The sequence below is a fragment of the Microtus oregoni genome, unplaced genomic scaffold (assembly GCF_018167655.1).
Source record: "Microtus oregoni isolate MIOR12 unplaced genomic scaffold, Mior012 000006F_ref0000085, whole genome shotgun sequence".
Lineage (NCBI taxonomy): Eukaryota > Metazoa > Chordata > Mammalia > Rodentia > Cricetidae > Microtus > Microtus oregoni.
The window spans coordinates 51,404,161-51,422,995 of record NW_024543065.1 but is presented as its reverse complement, the minus strand read 5'-3'; the positions used below and the strand labels follow the sequence as shown (position 1 = coordinate 51,422,995).

The following is an 18,835-nucleotide window of genomic DNA, read 5'->3' as shown; positions in this document are numbered from 1 at the left end:
CTCCAGCTCTGCTTGGCTGGGCAGCCCCGTGGGGGGAAAGACAGGCTTTCTAGTTTCCCCCTACTGTCACTTCCAAAGTTGGGGCACTGTCTGGTCACTGCTCTAAGCCAGAGGGACAAAAGACAAGAGCCAGGAAAGCCAGGACCAGCAACAATGGAGGGAAGCAGACAAACACCCACAGACAAGACAGGAAGGGAAGGAGAGACTCAGGGAAGTTAGAAGACAAGAATAGGCCCAGGGTGGAGCCTGATCAGAAGCAGAGAGCTTGCCTTGCTTGTGTGGGACCCTGAGCTGCATTCCCAGGATGCAAAATTAAATAAAGCAGATTTTAAAGCAGACTAATGAATTGTGGTAGCTAATGCCTGGAATCTCAGAGGGGGCTGAGGACTGAGGTGATTTTGAGGTCAGCTTGGGCTATAAGTATGTTGGGGTGGTGGGAGGTAAGAGTTATAACTTAACTGGAAAGTCCTTGCTTAGAATCCCTCAGTGAGAAGCTGAGGGTGTGGCTCAGTGGTAGAGCCCCTGCCTAGAATCCCCCAGTGAGGGGCTGGGGTGTGGCTCAGTGGTAGAGCCCCTGCCTAGAATCCCCCAGTGAGGGGCTGGGGTGTGGCTCAGTGGTAGAGCCCCTGCCTAGAATCCCACAGTGAAGGGCTGGGGTGTGGCTCAGTGGTAGAGCCCCTGCCTAGAATCCCACAGTGAAGGGCTGGGGTGTGGCTCAGTGGTAGAGCCCCTGCCTAGAATCCCCCAATGAGGGGCTGAGGGTGTGGTTCGCTGTTAGAGTACTAATCTAGCATGCACAAGGACCAGAACAGCAACAATAATAGCAATAATAAATACAATAAGAAGACAAGCAAAAAAGGCTGATTCAAAGCAAGAGGAAGACTGATAGAAAAAACCCGAGAAGTCGAGTGAGAGACTGAAGAGACGTACGAGAGAAAAGTACCTACATTCAGAAAGACAGAAACCCTGAATGTGGGCTTAGAGAAAATGAGAAAGGAGAGATCCAGGGGCTTTGTTTGGTCCTTTTGACAGGGTCTCCCCATGTCGCCCTAGCTGACCTGGCACTTGCTTTGCAGATCAGGCTGGCCTTGAACTCCCCTAGCCTCAGCCTCCAGAGTACTGGCATTGATGCTCTGTCATGCACCCCTAGACAGGAGGAATTTAGAGGAGAGAGGGAGAAGAAGAGAGAGGGAGGGAGAGAGAGCAAGAAGAGTGGGGAGGACCAGCAGAGAGAAGATAGGCTGGCCGCTGGGAGAAACAGGCTATATTTAGAGACCGGAAGAGCCAAGTATGCAGGAGAAGCAAGCAGAGTGTAGTCAGGGCCTAAGTCTCAGGGGGGAGCGGGCGGTGAAGGGTGGGCTGCTGCAGCATGGTGCAGCCTGGGAGCAGCTGAGTAGCTCAGGAGAGATTGCCAAGGACCCTAGACAGAGGACGGGGCTGGGCAGGAGCCAGTCAAGGTCCTAGACAGATGTCCCCTCCTCTCCCTCCTGTCCTACATGCCTGCCCTGTGTTCACTTAGAGTGGACACGGGGGGAGAGCATGAGGATGCCTCTCTGTCTTCAGGAACATCTTTGGAAATTGAATATACATATATTTGTGTTTGTTTATCTGTGTGTGTCTGTGTGCCATTGTGGATCTGCCACTGTGTATGAGCGGGGGTCAGAGGACAAGCTGTGGGAGTGGAGTGGGTTCCTCCTCTCCTACCATATGGGGTCCAGGGATTGAACTCAGGTCGTTTGTCAGCTTTGGTGGCAAGCATGCAAGCACACTTCCCCACTGAGCCATCTCACAAGCCCCTTTTAAGATTTTTATTAGCAGATGTTAATCATACACAGCTATATGTATACACACACACACACGCACACACACACACACACACACACACACACACATATATATATATATATATATATATATATATATGCATGTCCATATATAATGTGTTTTGGTTGTATTCACCCTGTCTCCTGACTCACGTCTTTCCTGTTTCTGACCATCCTCCCTCTGCTTGTGTGTCGCTGTGGGTTTCTTTGCCGTGATTCAGTGAGTTTCGTTAGTGTTACTTACAGGATCATGGGGGAAGGGGTGACTGACAGGAACATGGGCACCTTACTATAGCTTCTCAAGGAGGGTGTAGAGGAGGGGGTCTCTGCCCCCTCAAGACCATCTTTCAGGCTCACTCTCTCCCATCTCTCTTCCTCTCTTCTCCCTCCTCCTCTTCCTTTCCCTCCCCTTTTCCATCCTTTCTCTCTCCCCTTCTCTCTCTGAAATTCTGTCTCATTACGGAGTACAGGCTGACCTCAAACTCAGGATTTCTTGCCCCAATCTGCACACCAAGTTCTTTTTCTCCCCATCCTTCATCTCTCTCCTCCTCCTCTTCCTTTTCTTCTTCTTTTTGGGGGAATTCGAGACAGGGTTTCTCTGTGTAGCCCTAACTGTCTTGGAACTCACTCTGTAGACCAGGCTGGCATGAACTCCCAGAGATTTGCCTGCCTCTGCCTCCCGAGTGCTGAGATTAAAGGTGTGCACCACCATCTGGCCTCTTATCTTTTTCCTCCTTATCTTTCTGGGACTTGGGCTCTTTTACTGCCCCTCTGAGCACCCCAGTCCCACTCCTTCCTCCCTCTCCAGACCAGTGACCTTCATGCCCTTGCTCTCTTGAAGCCCAAGAGGATCTCCCAGCCCCAGCTGTCCACGAGGTGCTCGTCAATCTCAGACCCTCTTCACGCTCCACTTCAGGAACAGATACTTTCCCAGGATCCACATGGCGCCAGGAATGTGGAGCAGAGAGCACAGAGGCCCCCAGGGGCCAGGCGGTAGGGACCCTCACCCTCCCCATGTTCCCTGCTCCCTGCTTCTGATGTGGACCTCAGGCCACCCCCTGCCCTTCCTGAGGCCTCTGGGCCTCAGCTTGTCCTCTGCAAAATGGGCAGGCTTGCCTCTGTCCTACTTATCAACAGATCCCAAGAGAGCAGCCTGAACTGGTGGTGTGTATTGGGGGGAGATGTAGACACCGAGTTCTTGTAGTTGGTTCCAAGTCTCCCCATCCTACGCTCCATGGACAGATGTTCCCTGTGTCTGGGGTGAAGGAAGATCCCAGAAGTAGAGATTGTAAAAACATGGGTGATATGTAGGTTCTTGTAACCTTGGGACCACTTTAAGACTTCGTGTTAATGTGTGGCAGTGGGAATCACAGTGTGTGGGCAGGTAACTGTATGACTGGCTGTGGGACCTCAGCTGGAAGTGGTGACCCCCAGGTGAAAGTCTAGCATCTGGCAATAGGAAGCAGAAGGAAGATGAGTTCAAGGTTAGCCTGGACCACATAGCATCCTTTCTCACAAAATGAAAAAAGTGACGTGGGCCAGCAAGATGGTTCAGTGAATAAAGTTGCCGGCCATTAAGCCTAATGACGTGAATTCCATCCCTGGAACCTACACGGAATGTCTGAGGTTTGTGAGTGTGGCCAGAACAGTGGTGTAGACTCTGGGATACTGTAATCTGTGTCACAGGGTGACAGTGTTTGTGGATGTGTGTGACACTGTGTGTGACTTACAGCTTGGTTTGAGAGATGACTGAATGGCTGTGTGAATCAACACACACACACACACACACACACACACACACACACACACACTTGTGTCCTGAACACTCATTGCTTGAGGTCCTGCTCTGGGTAACATCTCAGCTGTCCAGTTCCTGTCCTCCTGGGGGATACAGACTAGTGGCCACTAATCTGACATGACGCGCTCTATTGAGTGTGGTGTCTGTGCTATTTACTGATAGTGTTCCCGGGAGCCAGACGTGGTTGCACACACCTTTCAATTTAAATCTGAATCTCAGCGCTTGAAAGACTGAGGCAGGAGGATCCAAAGTTGGAGGATACCTGGTTTATATAGTAAGACTCTGTTTTATTAAGAAACAGCAAACAGCAGGGTGGCAGTGCATGCACTTGGGAGGCAGAGGCAGGCGGATCTCTGTGCATTCTAGGCCAGTCTGGCTTACAGAGTGGGTTTCTGGACAGTTAGGGCTGTTATAACAGAGAAACTCTGTCTTGTAAAACCAAGAAAAAAAAAGAAGAAGAAAAGGAAAAGAAAGAAAGAAAGAAAAAGAGAGAGATAAAGAAAGAAAAGAAAGAGATAAGGAAAGAGAGAAGGAAGGAAGGAAGGAAGGAAGGAAGAGCAAACAAAGAAAACAGGGCTGGAAAGCACTGGCTGCTATTCTAGAGGACCCAGAGTTCAGTACTCGGCACCCACAGGAAGGCTCACAACCATCTGTAGCTGCAGTTCCAGTGCCCTCTTTCTTCTGGCCTCCTTGGGTACTGCATGAATGTGGTACACAAGCATCCATGCAAGCAAGACACACGTAAAATTAAAACAAAGCCAACGAGTTAAGGATTGGGGCCATGGATGGCTCAGCTGCTAAAGTGCTTGCAATGCACCTTAACATAGAGCCTGAGTTTGATTCTCAGCAGCAAGTAAAGCTGGGTAGTGTGTTTGTAATCCCAGTGCTGGAGAGGCAGAGGCAGGGAGATCTCTGTGAGTTCAAGGCCAGCCTGGTCTACAGAGTGAGTTCCAGGCCAGCCAGGCCTAACAGTGATACCCTGTCTCATATTTTTTTTTCAAGACAGGGTTTCTCTGTGGCTTTGTAGCCTGTCCTGGAACTAGCTCTGTAGACCAGGCTGGTCTCGAACTCACAGAGATTCTCCTGCCTCTGCCTCCCGAGTGCTGGTGGCGCCACCACTGCCAGGAAAACCTGTCATATATATGTGTGTGTGTGTGTCTCATATATATACATACACATACATATGTATATGTATGTATGTGTATGTATATGTGCATTTTTTTTTTAGAAAGAAAGGTGGGCAGCACCTGAAAAAGGGCACCAGAGGTTGATCTCTGGCATCCACATTTGTGAGGACATTTGGGCACACACACATATATATATATGCATACATACAAAGTAGGCAGCACCTGCCAGGTGTGATGGCACACCCTTTTAATCCCAGCACTCTGGAGGCAAAGGCAGGTGGATCTCTGTGAGTTCGAAGCCAGCCTGGTCTACAGAGTGAGTTCCAGGACAGTCACGGCTACACAGAGAAACCCTGTCTTGAAAAACCAAAACAAAGTAGACAGCACCCAGGAATGACGTCAGAGGTTGTCCTCTGGCCCTCACACCCTTACACATGAACATGTACACACATATCCGTCCACCAAAGAATGACAACAGAAAGACCATGGTGTTAGGAGTATTGGATGCATATCTGTGAAATGTCCACGGCCCTGGGCACACAGCCACGTGTCCCTGTGGGTGAAAGGCTGGCTCTCTCAGCGTGTCCCGCTTATGTAGCTGTGAGTGACAGAGTCGCACTCCGAGTCTCTGCTGTTCTCCTGCTTCGCGTTTGGAATCCTGTGAGAGACTGTGTGAATGGCTGAATGGGAGGGATAGTGTGTTCTATGGCTGGAGCGGGGCGGGGCGGGGGGGGGGGGGAGTCGGCGGACCATAACTGTGTGGCTGCTCCTACGTGACACAGAGTGTCTGTGATAAACGTGCCTGCTCCCCAGTTTCCACTCTTCCCTAGAGCTCCCCGTTCCCGTTCTCTGTTCCGCCCTGGCCCCGCCCCCCTCCAACACCCCAGGCTGCTGGGCGCCCGTCACCTCTTGCAGAGCTCAGGCTGGCGAGGCAGGGCAGCTGTGGCAGAAGGAAATTGGGAGCCGGGACTGGACACAGGTAAGGGGTTCCTCATCAAGACACTGCTCTGGGGTCTATCTCTCCCTGCCTCTGTTTCTCTATCTCTACCTTTGTCTCTTTCTGCCTCTTTGATGGGCTTATTTCTACTCTTTTCCTGTTCTTTGTCCCCACTCACTTCTTTCTGTCTCCCAGCCCACATTTTTTTTTCTGTAATTTTTTGCTATTTGCTCTCCTTTCTCCTGCACTTCTCATTGTCCCTGAGTCAGTCTCTCTCTCTCTCTCTCTCTCTCTCTCTCTCTCCTAGAGGTCTGAGATTCCCTCTTGAAACCCCACTTTCGCATTGTGGGGGTGGGTAATTGTTGTGGTTAGAAAAATTTTCAGACAGCGTTTAGCACGCTAAAGTCAGAAACCCACAGTCTAATGTCTCAGTATTTGGATGCTGGGAAAACGTTGTCTCTTTGACTCTGGGCTTTATATATCCAAAGCCAAGAAAGTTTTAGAAGAAGGTTTGCTATCTAATTTTAAAAACGCTTTGCACTGGGAGGATGGGAACTCAAAAGGTCGTTTCAAGTTCCCTTCTAGATTTGACTGATGGTTTCTATCCCTCCCATCCCCACACCCGCCAGAAGGTCCCAGGTTCCCGAGTCTCTCCTGTCTAGCCTCTGGTTGACACCAACGCTTCTGCCTGTCACGGCTCTAGGGCAACAGGCCCCTCAGCAAACACCCCTCCCTTCTACCTAGGCTGCCTCAGCAACACTTAGGAGGGCCTGGGAATCGCTTAGCTGATCTCAGCCCCACTTAACCATTGGAAGCCGCGCCTAGTACTGCCCCACCCCAAATCCTCACGTGCGGAAATGGGGGTGGCCTCAGACTCTATGTGCATCTGGCAGGTGAACGCTGGCTGAGGCTGAAGTGTTAATTCTGCGCTGGGACCCTCCAACCCAACTACCTCCGCGTGGCCGAGTCTCCATCACCTTTCAAGGATGCCCCTGAGGCTTCGGCTTCTGCTGCTGTGTCTGTGGGGGCTGCCACTCCAGAGGGCGGAGGTGAGGAGCTAGAGAGACACCGGTGGTCCGGGAGGGTTTTAAGCCTTCCCCTATCACAAGGAGAGTTTTGAGGCTGCCCGTCCCCACGCTGCAGTCTGGTAGTTTCTGCTCATACAAGTCCTCCCGTGGGGTCCACCTACCGCCCTCCTCTGATTCTCTGAAAAGTTTGCCGTCTCCCATATCAGATCCATTGGCGGTTTTCTAGGCACCCCGATTCCATCGAAAAGATTTCTAAGCCACCCAGGAGTACTGTGTAAAACACTGAACAGCCCCTCCAAATCTCTAAAAATGAGTGCTTTTGACCCTTCCCAACCGAGCTTGCTGCCTGGAAGGGGGTTGTCCTCGTCGAGGGGGGTTTCCTCCCTTCCCTTTCCTCTTAGACAGACTCTGAGGGACAGACGGCGGAGCTGTACCAGCGCTGGGAGCTCTACGGCAGGGAATGCCAGGAGGCCCTGGAGGCTGCAGATCCTCCCTCAGGTGTGACTAGAGGGCTGGGCCAGCAGGGGGGGAGGGGCTGAGAGAAGGAGCTGGCGGCTGAAGAGAAAAATCTGGGCGATTTCGAGGATGTGTGGGGTGGGGTTTGGCTCGGGTAAGTGGTGATGACCCGGGTTGGATTCAGTTTAATAAAAGAATCCTAATCCCAGCACTAGGGAGGTAGAGGCAGGAGGATCTCTGTGAGTGAGTTCGAGGCCAGCCTGGGTCTACAGAGCCAGTTCCAGGGAGGGGAAGTGGGAAGGGTCGTAAGCGGGGCCCTGCACTCCAATGGGCAGGGTCTGGATGGAGTTTGATAACTGAACTTTCTAGACGAAATAATCATGATACGGGCTTGGGCTTTGTTTGGTGAAAGGAGCCTGCGATGGGACTGGGAGGAGGCAAGGGTTTGAGGTCTGGTGAGAGGAGCTTGTGGCCTCTAAGGGGATAGCATCCTGGAGGTGTGAAAGAAAGAAAAATTAGGACCGCCCTCTACTCTAGCCTCTGGCTCTGTCGCCCTCTCCCTCAGGCGTGGTCTGTAACGGGTCCTTCGACACCTACGTTTGCTGGGACTACACGGCCGCCAACACCACTGCCCAGGTGCCCTGCCCCTGGTATCTGCCCTGGTATCGCCACGGTGAGGTGCCGGGCAGCTCACCCAACCCCTCCTGCTCCCGATCGTGACCCTGTCTGTCAAGCCTGGTGTTTCCTAATGTCTGTGTCCTCTGGGCTCTGTCACACACTTTATTTTCCGTCTTAATTTATTGTGTGTATGGATGGATGCACATGCTAAGGGGTATGACGATAAGAGATCAACTTTAGGGCTGGAGAGATGATGGTTGAGAGCACTGGCTGCTCTTCTAGAGGACCCAGGTTCAGTTCCCAGCACTCACATGGCAACTCACAACCGTCTGTAGCTTCAGTTCCAGGGGGTCTGAAAAACTCATGGCAACGCACGTAAAATAAAATAAAATAAAGAGATCAATTTACAGTAATCCTTTCACCTTGTGGTCCCAGGCTCTACCAACAACTCTACCTGCAGAGCCAACTCCAGGGCCCAGGCTGCTCTTGAACTCATGGCAATCCTCCTGCCTCGACCTCCCAGTTGTCAAGATTACTGTGGTGAACCACTCCATGCCCCTTTCTCTGATCCCATCCCTTATGTTCCCATAGTGGCTGCAGGCTACGTCTTCCGCCAGTGTGGCAGTGATGGCCAGTGGGGGTCTTGGAGAGATCACACCCAGTGTGAGAGTCCAGAGACGAATGGGGCCTTTCAGGTGAGAAGAGATGAAGGATTCAGGTTAGGGTATCTGGGGAGAGCTGCAAACCAAAAAGACCTCGGGAGCTTCAGGCCCAACTTGACACCTCTTTCTACAGAGTAGAACTCTGGGTTGTTAGTAATGAAAATCCAACCCGGGAGGCAGAGGCAGGCGGATCTCTGTGAGTTTGAGGCCAGCCTGGTCTAAACAGAGTGAGTTCCCAGACAGGTTCCGAAGCTACAGAGAAACCCTGTTTAAAAAACAAAATAGCCGGGCGGTGGTGGCGCACGCCTTTAATCCTAGCACTCAGGAGGCAGAGGCAGGCGGATCTCTGTGAGTTCGAGGCCAGCCTGATCTACAAGAGCTAGTTCCAGGACAGGAACCAAAAAGCTACGGAGAAACCCTGGCTCATAAAAAAAAAATAGCACAAGTGGTGCTTCAAGGAGAAAATCAGGATGCTTCACTTTGAAAGGACAGAGAACAAAGCGGCACTTTCCCCACAGGGAACAGGCCTGCTGGGCAGCCCTGCCTTCTACTCTGGACCAGCTGGAAGAGTCATAACTTCTCTTGCCTTCCATGTCTCCACCAGGACCAAAGACTGATCCTGGAGCGCCTGCAGGTCGTGTATACAGTCGGCTACTCCCTGTCCCTGGCCACGCTGTTGCTAGCCCTCCTCATCTTAAGTTTGTTCAGGTGCGCCCCCAGCCTGGGTGTGGTGGGCCTCAGTTTACACACTAAGTTGGGAGAGGGGGTGGCTCTAGGGGAAGGGCTAGGGGATGGTGAAAGGGCCTCTGGATGACTGAGGACAGCTCTGCAGGGACTCTCAGCCCTTTCGTCTCTCCAATCCTCCAGGCGGCTACACTGCACTCGTAATTACATCCACATGAACTTGTTCACGTCTTTCATGCTGCGGGCAGCGGCCATCCTCACCCGAGACCGGCTGTTGCCTGCACTGGGCCGCTACACAGAGGATCAGACTCTTACCCTGTGGAGCCAGGTACTCCATCTTCTCCTTTCTGGTGGGACCAAGACGTTTCCCGTCTGCGAGCATACCTTTCCTCGTCACTGTGTACAGAGGGTATGGGAGCAGGATGGGAGGGAAAAAAACAATGGGGAGAAGCCGGGCGGTGGTGGCTCAGGCCTTTAATCCCAGCACTCAGCACTTGGGAGGCAGAGGCAGGTGGATCTCTGTGAGTTCAAGGCCAGTCTGGTCTACAAGAGCTAGTTCCAGGACAGGCTCCAAAGCTACAGAGAAACCCTGTCTTGAAAAAAACCAAAACCAAAAATCCAGTGAGGGGGATTTGGAAGGTACCAATTTGTTCCTGGATAGGAAGGTGAAACTCAGGGCTGTCAACAGATGTATAAAAAAATAGGACTTTAATAATTTTTTAAAGAAATGTGAGGGTCTTGGAGGAGAGCCCAGTGCTGGGAAAATGAAATGAAAGACTAAGCGTCATCCATCCAGGACTGGAGAGATGGCACAGTGGTAAAGTGCACAGACCTCTCATGCAAAGGACCCTGGCTTGGTTCCCAACACCCACACGGCAGCTCACAACCATCTAACTCCAGTTCTAGGGGATCTGTGCTCTCTTCTGACCCTCATGTGATGCAGAGACATGCACGCATGCAGACAAACACCTCTATACATTAAATAACAGCAACAAAAAAAAAGCACATCTAGATAGCGCAGTGCATAAAGGCACTGGATAGCAAGCTTGATGACTGGAGTTCAATCCCCAGAACCCACATGATGGACAAAGAGAACCCACTCCTGAAAGGTCTCTGCTCTTCCTGCACCTGTGGTCACATAGCCTGGCATTTAAATTTTTTTTTTTTGACACAGGGTAGCCCTGGCTGTTGTGAAACTCACTCTGTAGACCAGGCTGGTCTTGAACTCAGAGATCCACCTGCCTCTGACTCCCCAGTGCTGAGATTAAAGGCGTGTGCTGCCACTACCCGGCAACATTCAAATTTTTTATTTTTATTTTATGTGTGTGACTGTTTGCCTAAATATATGTATTACATGTAAATGTGTGTGTGTGTGTGTGTGTGTGCACACCAAGAGCATGTCTGGTGTCCCCAGAGGCCAGAAGAGGGTGTCAGATTCCCTGGAACTGGAGTTACAGATAGTTGTGAGCTGCAGTGTAGGTACTGGGAACTGAACCCGGGTCCTCTGGAAGAGCAGTCAGTGCTCTTAAGTGCAGGAGTTCAGTTCTTAGCAGCTAGGGTGGCAAAGGCTAGTTATTGGGATTCTATGGGTACTCCACTGTGGAGATGAACTAGACAACGCCAGTTTTTAGGGTGTCAGTGTGGGAGAGTCCGTAACAGAAAGGGAATAAGGTGACATAAACCATCTGCTGGGGACCCATAGGAAAACATCTGAAAGCAAGAAAGAGATGGAGACGAGCCCTGTCTGGTCAGAAGCTCTTGTAGTCCCAGGAATGTGGGAATCTGAGTAGAATTGACATTTTAAGGCCCTATTGGATTACAGAACAAGTTTAAGGACAGCCTGGACAATGTATTGAGATCCTGACTCAAAGAGAAGAGGAATGGATGTAACCCAGTTGTAGAGCACCTGCCTAGAATCCCCCAGTGAGGGGCAGGGCTATGGCTCAGTGGTAGAGCCCCTGCCTAGAATCCCCCAGTGAGGGGCTGGGGTGTGGCTCAGTGGTAGAGCCCCTGCCTAGAATCCCCCAGTGAGGGGCAGGGGTATGGCTCAGTGGTAGAGCCCCTGCCTAGAATCCCCCAGTGAGGGTTTGGGGGTGTGGCTCAGTAGTAGAGCCCCTGCCTAGAATCCCCCAGTGAGGTACTGGGGCGTGGCTCAGTGGTAGAGCCCCTGACTAACAAGCAGGAATCCCTGGGTTCAAGACCTGCTACCACATACACGAAGGAATGCACACAAATAATAAAATAGAGATGAGGCTGCTGGTGAAAGAGTTGGGGATACCTCTCTGCCTTGACTTCTCTTGTCTAATGGCTCCCTAGGCCCTAGCTGCCTGCCGCACGGCCCAGATCGTGACCCAGTACTGCGTGGGTGCCAACTACACCTGGCTGCTGGTGGAGGGTGTGTACCTGCACCATCTGCTGGTGATCGTAGGAGGCTCAGAAAAGGGCAACTTCCGCTGCTACCTGCTTCTTGGCTGGGGTGAGCCCTAACTCCGTGCCCTCCAACCCTCTGTCCAGCCCAGTGCAACTCGCCTCCCCCAGTGTCCCACCGATCCACGTTGCCTTCCCCTCCCACCCCCTCGTTGAAGAATTCCGCGGGTCTTGGGCCTGAAAAGGGGCTCGTGTGCACGCTGACAGCTGCGGCGGGGTGGGGGGCGGGGATCGGGGTCTGCACAGGGGCCCCCGTGCTTTTCGTCATTCCTTGGGTGATCGTCAGGTACCTGTTGGAGAATACGCGGTGAGTTGCAGGGCCTAGGGGCGGGGCCTGGGTTGTGGGCGGAGCTACGTGGGATCAGGGCGGGGAGGGTGGAAACGGGACCAGGTGGAGAATGTGGGCGGGGTCTAAAGAGGCTAGGTGCTGGGGAAGGTGACTTAGGAGGTCTCCAGAAAAGCAGGGTGGGGTGGGACTTAAAGAAATGTGGGTGGGCCTTAAAGAGGGTGGGCAGGGCCTGGTGAGGGACCCGGCCTGATTAGATGTGGCTGGGGGTGGGGAGATTTGTGTATCTCAGTTCTACCCTGCCTCCTCCAGGTGCTGGGAGCGCAACGAAGTCAAAGCCATTTGGTGGATCATTCGCACCCCCATCCTAATAACCATCTTGGTAGGGCCAATATCGCCCACTCTAGGCTGTGTTCAGGGATTTCCCATTCTGGGGAAGCGGAAGGCCAACCTCCCGTCCCACCCCTGAACTCAATGACTTCTGGCTCAGTCTCTCTCTCCTCACAGATCAATTTCCTCATCTTCATCCGCATCCTTGGCATCCTCTTGTCAAAGCTGAGGACACGGCAGATGCGGTGCCCCGACTACCGACTAAGGTGAGGGCCCTAGTAGGGAGGCAGACGGGGCCAGGTTCAGGGATAGGGATGTGAAGACTACCAACAGCTTCTCTTCCCAGGCTGGCTCGGTCCACGCTGACGCTGGTGCCCCTGCTGGGTGTCCACGAGGTGGTGTTTGCTCCCGTGATGGAGGAACAGGCTGAAGGCGCCCTGCGTCTTGCCAAACTGGCCTTTGAAATCTTCCTAAGTTCCTTTCAGGTGCTCAGATAGGGTGCATGGGTTCCTCCCTCCCATCTGGGGCCTTTCTTTCCACCAGGGCACAGCGCTACTATCATCCACCTGAACAGCCACTGATTGGAATGTACCCATGGGATTTCATTCATTCATCCATCCATTCATCCATCTATCCATCCATCTATCCATCCATCTATCCATTCATCCATCCATCCATCTATCCATCCATCCAGCTATCCATCCATTCATCATCCATCTATCCATCCACTCATCCATCCATTCATCCATCTATCCATCCATTCATCCATCCATCCATCCATCTATCCATCCATTCATTCATTTACTCATGCATTCATTCAGGCTTTCATCATGTAAGCATAGGACAGAAAACACCTAACGAGGGTTATCCTGGGCTGGGGCAGAGGTAAGGGAGTGGGGATGGGGGTGAGGAGCAAGGGCTGTGGGGTGGACTGGGCTGGGGCAGAGTTAGTTGGCACTTGCTAACTTCAAGGCTTTCTTCACCTTTGGATGGGGCTAGAGTGAGACAAGCCTAAAGTACAGAATTTAAGAAAGTAGGTCGTTCCAGATGGGAGGCCAGTTCTGATGCTACCCTACCCCGATAGACCCGCTGAGCCCCAGTCTTCTTCTCTCGAAAGTGGGCACAGTACCTGTAGCTGTGTAAATGAATGCAGACAGATTGTAACAATATATATAGCTTTAATGTCGAAATAGACTTACAAAACCACCGTTCCAGCGGAGACCAGGAAAGCAGAAGTGACAGCAGTGATTAAATGAATACAGTTTGGGTGTTGTTATTTCAGGCATAAGCTAGCCAGGCAGCCGGGGTGCTGGGGACGCAGCCCCGCCGCCCATATTACTACAAGTACCAGTTTCCCTTGGGAGGATGTGCATTCACTAAAGGAAGCAAGAGCAGATGGACACTTATGTACTGAGCTACAACCACAAATGCTAGTACCCCTTCTGTGGGAAACACAGCCAGTCACATATCTGGGGCATCCCTGAGGCCAGAGGGCAGCTAGTATGGTGGACAGAGGTGAGGTGACTCCAGCTGCAGAGCTACTGCAGGAGCAGAGGAATCGAGAGGGGCCAATTTCCTGAGCGTTTGTTTTTCTTTTCTCCTGGAAGAGGAGGTATGTGATTTGAATTAGATTTTGATAGAATTGTAGAATATCATAAGGATTATCTTTTTGGGCTGGGCGATGGTGATACATGCCTTTAATCCCAGCACTTGAGAGGCAGAGGCGGGCGGATCTCTGAGTTAGAGACCAGCCTGGTTTTTCAAGACCGTCCTGGAACTCACTCTATCGACCAGGCTGGCCTCAAACTCAGAGATCCACATGCTTCTGCCTCCCAAGTGCTGGGATTAAAGGTGTGCACCACCACTACCCGGCATAAGAAATATCTTTTTAAAGAAGGAGTTTTAAAAAGATTTTATTTATTCGTATATTTTATGTATGAGGGCTCTATTTGCATGTACACCTGCATGCCAGAAGAGGGCTTCAGATCCCGTTATAAATGGGTGCTGGGAATCGAACTCAGGAACTTTGGAAGTGCAGCTAATGCTCTTAACCACTGAGCCATCTCTCCAGCCACCCTAACAGCCCATGTTTATAATTGGCTTGAAAATTAATTTAAGCTAGGCATGGGGCTCAAACCTGCACTGTCTCCAGCTGCTAAGCATGTGCTCCATTACCAAGCAAACCTCAGCCACATAATTAATTAGTTAAAATATATTTATTTATTTATTTATTGTGTATTGATGTTTTAACTACACGTGTCTGTGCACCATGTGTATGCAGTACCCACAGAGGCCAGAAGGAGGTGGCTGATTAATTTCAGATGTTTAAGGGTTATCATGTGGATGCTGGGAATTGAACCTGGATCCTCTGGAAGAGCAGCAAGAACTCTTAATGGCTGAGCCATCTCTACAGTCCAATTTAATTAATTAGCTAATTCATTATTATTGCTAAGCACTATATCTTGCTATCCTGAAACTCATTCTATAGACCAGACTGACCTCAAACTCAGATTCACCTGGCCTGGGAGTGCACTACACCGCCCTGCTGTACTACATCTTTTTACACATAAATACCTCAATTCTGACAGCCACCACCTTCATTTTTCATGACGAAGAAATCGAGGCACAGAGTGGTAGCTTGGCCCAAATGTGGAAAGCAGGGAATCAGTTTCCACACTCAGGACCCTCAACTGCTGGGCCCTCAGCCGCTGGGCAGACCAATGCAGGGAGCTGGGAGCCAGTGAGCAGGTGTACTCGGTACTTTGATCAGGGCGGCTGGGATCAAGTGCACAGCAGCGATCTGATCTCTCCTATTCTGACAGGGCTTTCTGGTGAGCCTGCTCTACTGCTTCATCAACAAAGAGGTAGGAGAGGCCGGCCCACCCGCACCCCCTGGCGGCCGCTCCGGGAACGGTGCCGCCCTGAGCGTCTCGCGTTGCAGGTGCAGTTGGAGATTCGCCGAGGCTGGCGTCACTGCCTCCTACATCTCAGTCTCCGCGATGAGCACCCCCGTCCGCACGTGGATCTTGGCCCTCCGGCCCTGCCCTTGCGTTCTGCACCCCGAGAGGTCCCCATGGGCGGCTCCTTGCCCTCTGGGTCGCTGCACATGCCTGGAGATGAGGTCTTGGAAAGTTACTGCTAGGTAACGGGACTCCCGTGTCTGTGTAGCTTGTATTGAGTGCCTACTGTGTACCAGCTCCTGTGTGGGGAATGCTGGGGAACCCCGAGAGAAGGAAGACAAGGGCGGGGTGCGGGGGAGAGAAAAAAGACAAGGTCCCTACGTGTATATTTTGTTGTGGAGTGACTTGTGAAAATAATTGAGATGTTTAGGACAACTGACAGGGAGGCCACTTGTGAAGATGAGACACTTTTGAGCCATGCTTCAAAGAATCTGGAAACAACTTGAAGAGCTGGAGGACAAGATTCCAGGAAGACAGAATAGCATGTGAAAAGGCCCTGGGAACAGGAAGGATGGAGAAGGGCTTCTGTGGCTCGATTGGAAAATGCTGGGCCTGCAGACTGAAAAGTGGGCCGGAGTACAGAAACTGCACTGGAGATTTTCATCTTTTTATGCGTACGACCGTTTTTGCCTGCATGGATGTCTGTGCGCACATGTATGCAGCACTTACATACGCATGGAGGACAGAAGCTCCCCTCCAACAGGATGCTTGTCAGCCTCCACGGGGGTGGGGGCAACTGAATCTATCTCTCCAGTTAGCAGCATGCCTAGCTCCTTGGCTTTTCCCACAGTTGTCTGCTCCACAGGGACAGATCATCAGGGGCAGGATGTAAACTGGGAGCCCAGTGAGGGGAATGCAGGTGGCTGGACCAGCAGAGGGGTGAGAAAGATTTGTTGATGGATCCCAGGAGAGGGATCAAAAGAGAATGCCAAGACAAAAGGAGGGAGATCAAAGGGCTCTTTGTTTGGGGTGGGGGGAGTAGTGAAGTGCTCTTGGCCTGTGTTAGGCTGAACTTAGGATCTGGAGAAACCTGGCAGCAGAGCAAGAGGAGCCTGGGTCACTGAGGGTTAAACATGGAACCCCTGCCGCAGAAACCCTACCACCTCCCAGAGAGGACTGGGAGAGGTTGAGGAAGCAGTCTAATTGCAGCTGGCCTACCTGCACGTGCGCACACACAGGCCTTCTCAATTAGTAGGGTGTGCTGTATTTTCCCCCACACACCCCAGGCTTTGATTTCTGGTGGGGTAGAGGCCCTAGCAAAGCAAACATGAAAATCAATTGCTTCTATATGGGGTGGGACACGATGAAGGTCAGGCTGGAAAGGCAGATGACCAGGGTATGCGTGTGAGGTTGTCTGCCACAGATGAATAAGGTTCAACTGGAGCCACGTTCCCACTGTGCCCTTGACTGGAAACTAAGACACATGTACAAATTAAATCTCTGTGTGTGACCCTGCTGCTTCTCTAGGAAGGCAACACAAATAGCAGAGCTGGGAGAGGACGTGGGACACCTGGAACCCCAAAACTTGGGAGGAGAGTGTGTTAAGGTCATCTTGATGGAAGCAAGTTGGACATCTGAACTCTGGAAACCTTGTCTCACAAACAGCGGAAGCAGCAGGACCAGCCCAGTGCATTTCTTAGTTGGGCTACTGTATTATCTGTCACTAAATTCCCAATTTGTCTGTACTGCTCCCTTTTCTGGGGCCTGTACGTTCAGGCTGCGCAGGACTCCACACTGCTTGACTTGCCTGAGGCCCATCCCTTCTGGCTGGGGCAGTCCCTGCAGACCGCCTCTATGACTCTCGTCCCCTGAAGGACTACTCAAAAGCAAGCAGAGGCAGAGGCACAACTGTTTCAGAGCAGTTAGGGCTAAAGTGAGATCACATCCTTTCCCCAAGACTAATTTGTATATCTGTAATTTGACCATCTAGGAAGTCAAGGCAGGAGCACTCTAAAGCCAGCCTAGGCTATGTAACAAGACCTTGTCAAAAACAGAAAGGGCCAGGGGAGAGGGCTCAGTGGGTGAAGTGCTAGCCATGCAAGTCCAAGGACTGCAGCTTCGACTCTTAGCATCCACGTATGTGGTAGTGACTGAGGAAGCTTCCCATGGGAGCCTGGGTTTCCATACATATAACTGTGTGCACATGGATCCATTCACATATGAACATACACACACTCTCCCACCTCCAGCGGGGCTTCCATACATACAAATGTTCATAAAGCCATACACATGTGAACACGCACACACGTTCCCACCACAACATGCGATTTGGGCAGCCAGATGCCCAGAACTGACATCTTTGCTGTCTGAGAGGCAGGTTAGCAGTATCCATGTCTGCTAAGTAGCGCTCAGAGGAACGGGGCAGGCCTGCAGCTGCGCCTGTGGCCTCGAGGCCTGATCCAACCGTGTTCCTGGGTGAAAGAACTGGGCTTCAGGGCAGCTGTGTGGACCGAGGTTGCCCACCAGCTTGGCCGCATGACTTTTATCATTTTGTTTTTTTTGAGACAGGGTCTCTCAATTTAGTCCTGGGTGACAAGAACACACAGATGTAAAGGCCCAGCAGCCATACCCAGCTCCCTCTGCAGCTCTTTAGGTCACCATGCAGAGTGGCTGGCTGTCTCCTCCCAACACCATCGCCTGCTTTCCGTGCGAAGGAGGTTGTGGTGGTGATGGTGGGGAACCCCACAGGAAGGCCAGCTGAGACACTAAGCGCCCTTTGTGGGTCTGGAGGCACCAATCCCAGGTTCTCAGCACAAACTGGAAGAAGCCGAGTGGGGAGCAGTGCTCGGGGCAGAGCTCTCTTCCTCGCTGGTCCTGCCCTAGAGAGCACCTTGAGGAGCAAGGGAGATCAGGTGCCACCTTCACTGGCCAAAGGATAATGGGTGCCCATCAAGTGGGAGAAGGTGGAGGGGGAGCCCAGGCTAGCTCCCTTCCGAATGCACTTCCAACAGAGCCTTTTCTTTTTGAGATGGTCTCACTATACCTGGCTCACCTGGAATTCACCATGTAGAGCTCTGCTGGCCTTGAACTTGTAGCAATTCTCCTGTCTCAGCCTCTCAAGCTGTGAGGATCATAGGCATGCACCATCATGCCTGCCTTCATCTTAGTGTACTATACTGTTTATCAGGCAGTTTTGTTGGTCTTTTTTTTTTTTTTTTTTTGAGACATGGTCACACTGTAGTCCTGGTTGTCTTAGAACTATGTAGACCAAGTTTGCCTTGAACTTGCATAGAAGTCTCTGCCACTGCCCCCTTCAAGAGCTGGTATTAAAGGCATATGCCACTATGATAGGCCACAAAGATCTTTTGTGTTTTGACAGGGTTCCTCTGTGTAGCTCTGGGTGTCCTGGGACTCACCATGTAGACCAGGCTGGCCTTGAACCTAGAGTTCTGCCTGCCCGTACCTCCGAAGTGCTGGGATTAAAGGCATGAGCCACCAACCTGGCATAAAGATCTATTTTCTTTATATTAAATTGCTTTTTTCTTTATTGATTTTTATTGAGCTCTACATCTTTCTGTTCCCCTCCCTGCCTCTCCCCTCCCCTTCAACCCTCTCCCAAGGTCTCCATGCTCCCAATTTACTCAGGAGATCTTGTCTTTTTCTACTTCCCATAAAGATCTATTTTTAATCTATGTGCATTTATGTGCAAGTGCCCAAGAAAGCCAGAAAGGGTGTTGGATCCCCAGGCCCTGTAGTTAT

At 51.5% G+C, this 18,835-nt stretch overlaps 1 protein-coding gene across 1 annotated transcript; it reads left to right on the top strand.

Moving 5' to 3' along the window:
- Window positions 1–6,671: 6,671 nt before the first annotated feature.
- On the top strand, window positions 6,672–15,654 carry Gipr (gastric inhibitory polypeptide receptor). Its single transcript, XM_041654925.1, has 14 exons — window positions 6,672–6,734; window positions 7,115–7,211; window positions 7,735–7,842; window positions 8,379–8,482; window positions 9,054–9,157; window positions 9,317–9,461; window positions 11,450–11,609; window positions 11,807–11,867; window positions 12,159–12,228; window positions 12,354–12,442; window positions 12,523–12,661; window positions 14,999–15,040; window positions 15,118–15,318; window positions 15,519–15,654. The coding sequence occupies exons 1-13, from the start codon at window positions 6,672–6,674 to the stop codon at window positions 15,316–15,318; spliced, it is 1,383 nt and encodes a 460-aa protein (XP_041510859.1). The 3' UTR covers window positions 15,519–15,654.
- The last annotated feature ends 3,181 nt before the right edge of the window (window positions 15,655–18,835 follow it).

Coding starts and splice junctions, on each gene's coding strand:
- Gipr (XM_041654925.1), top strand. CDS start 6,672: ATGCCCCTGAGGCTTCGGCTTCTGCTGCTGTGTCTGTGGGGGCTGCCA. Junction 8,483..9,053: donor AGACGAATGGGGCCTTTCAG/GTGAGAAGAGAT, acceptor TGTCTCCACCAG/GACCAAAGACTGATCCTGGA. Junction 9,158..9,316: donor CTCATCTTAAGTTTGTTCAG/GTGCGCCCCCAG, acceptor CCAATCCTCCAG/GCGGCTACACTGCACTCGTA.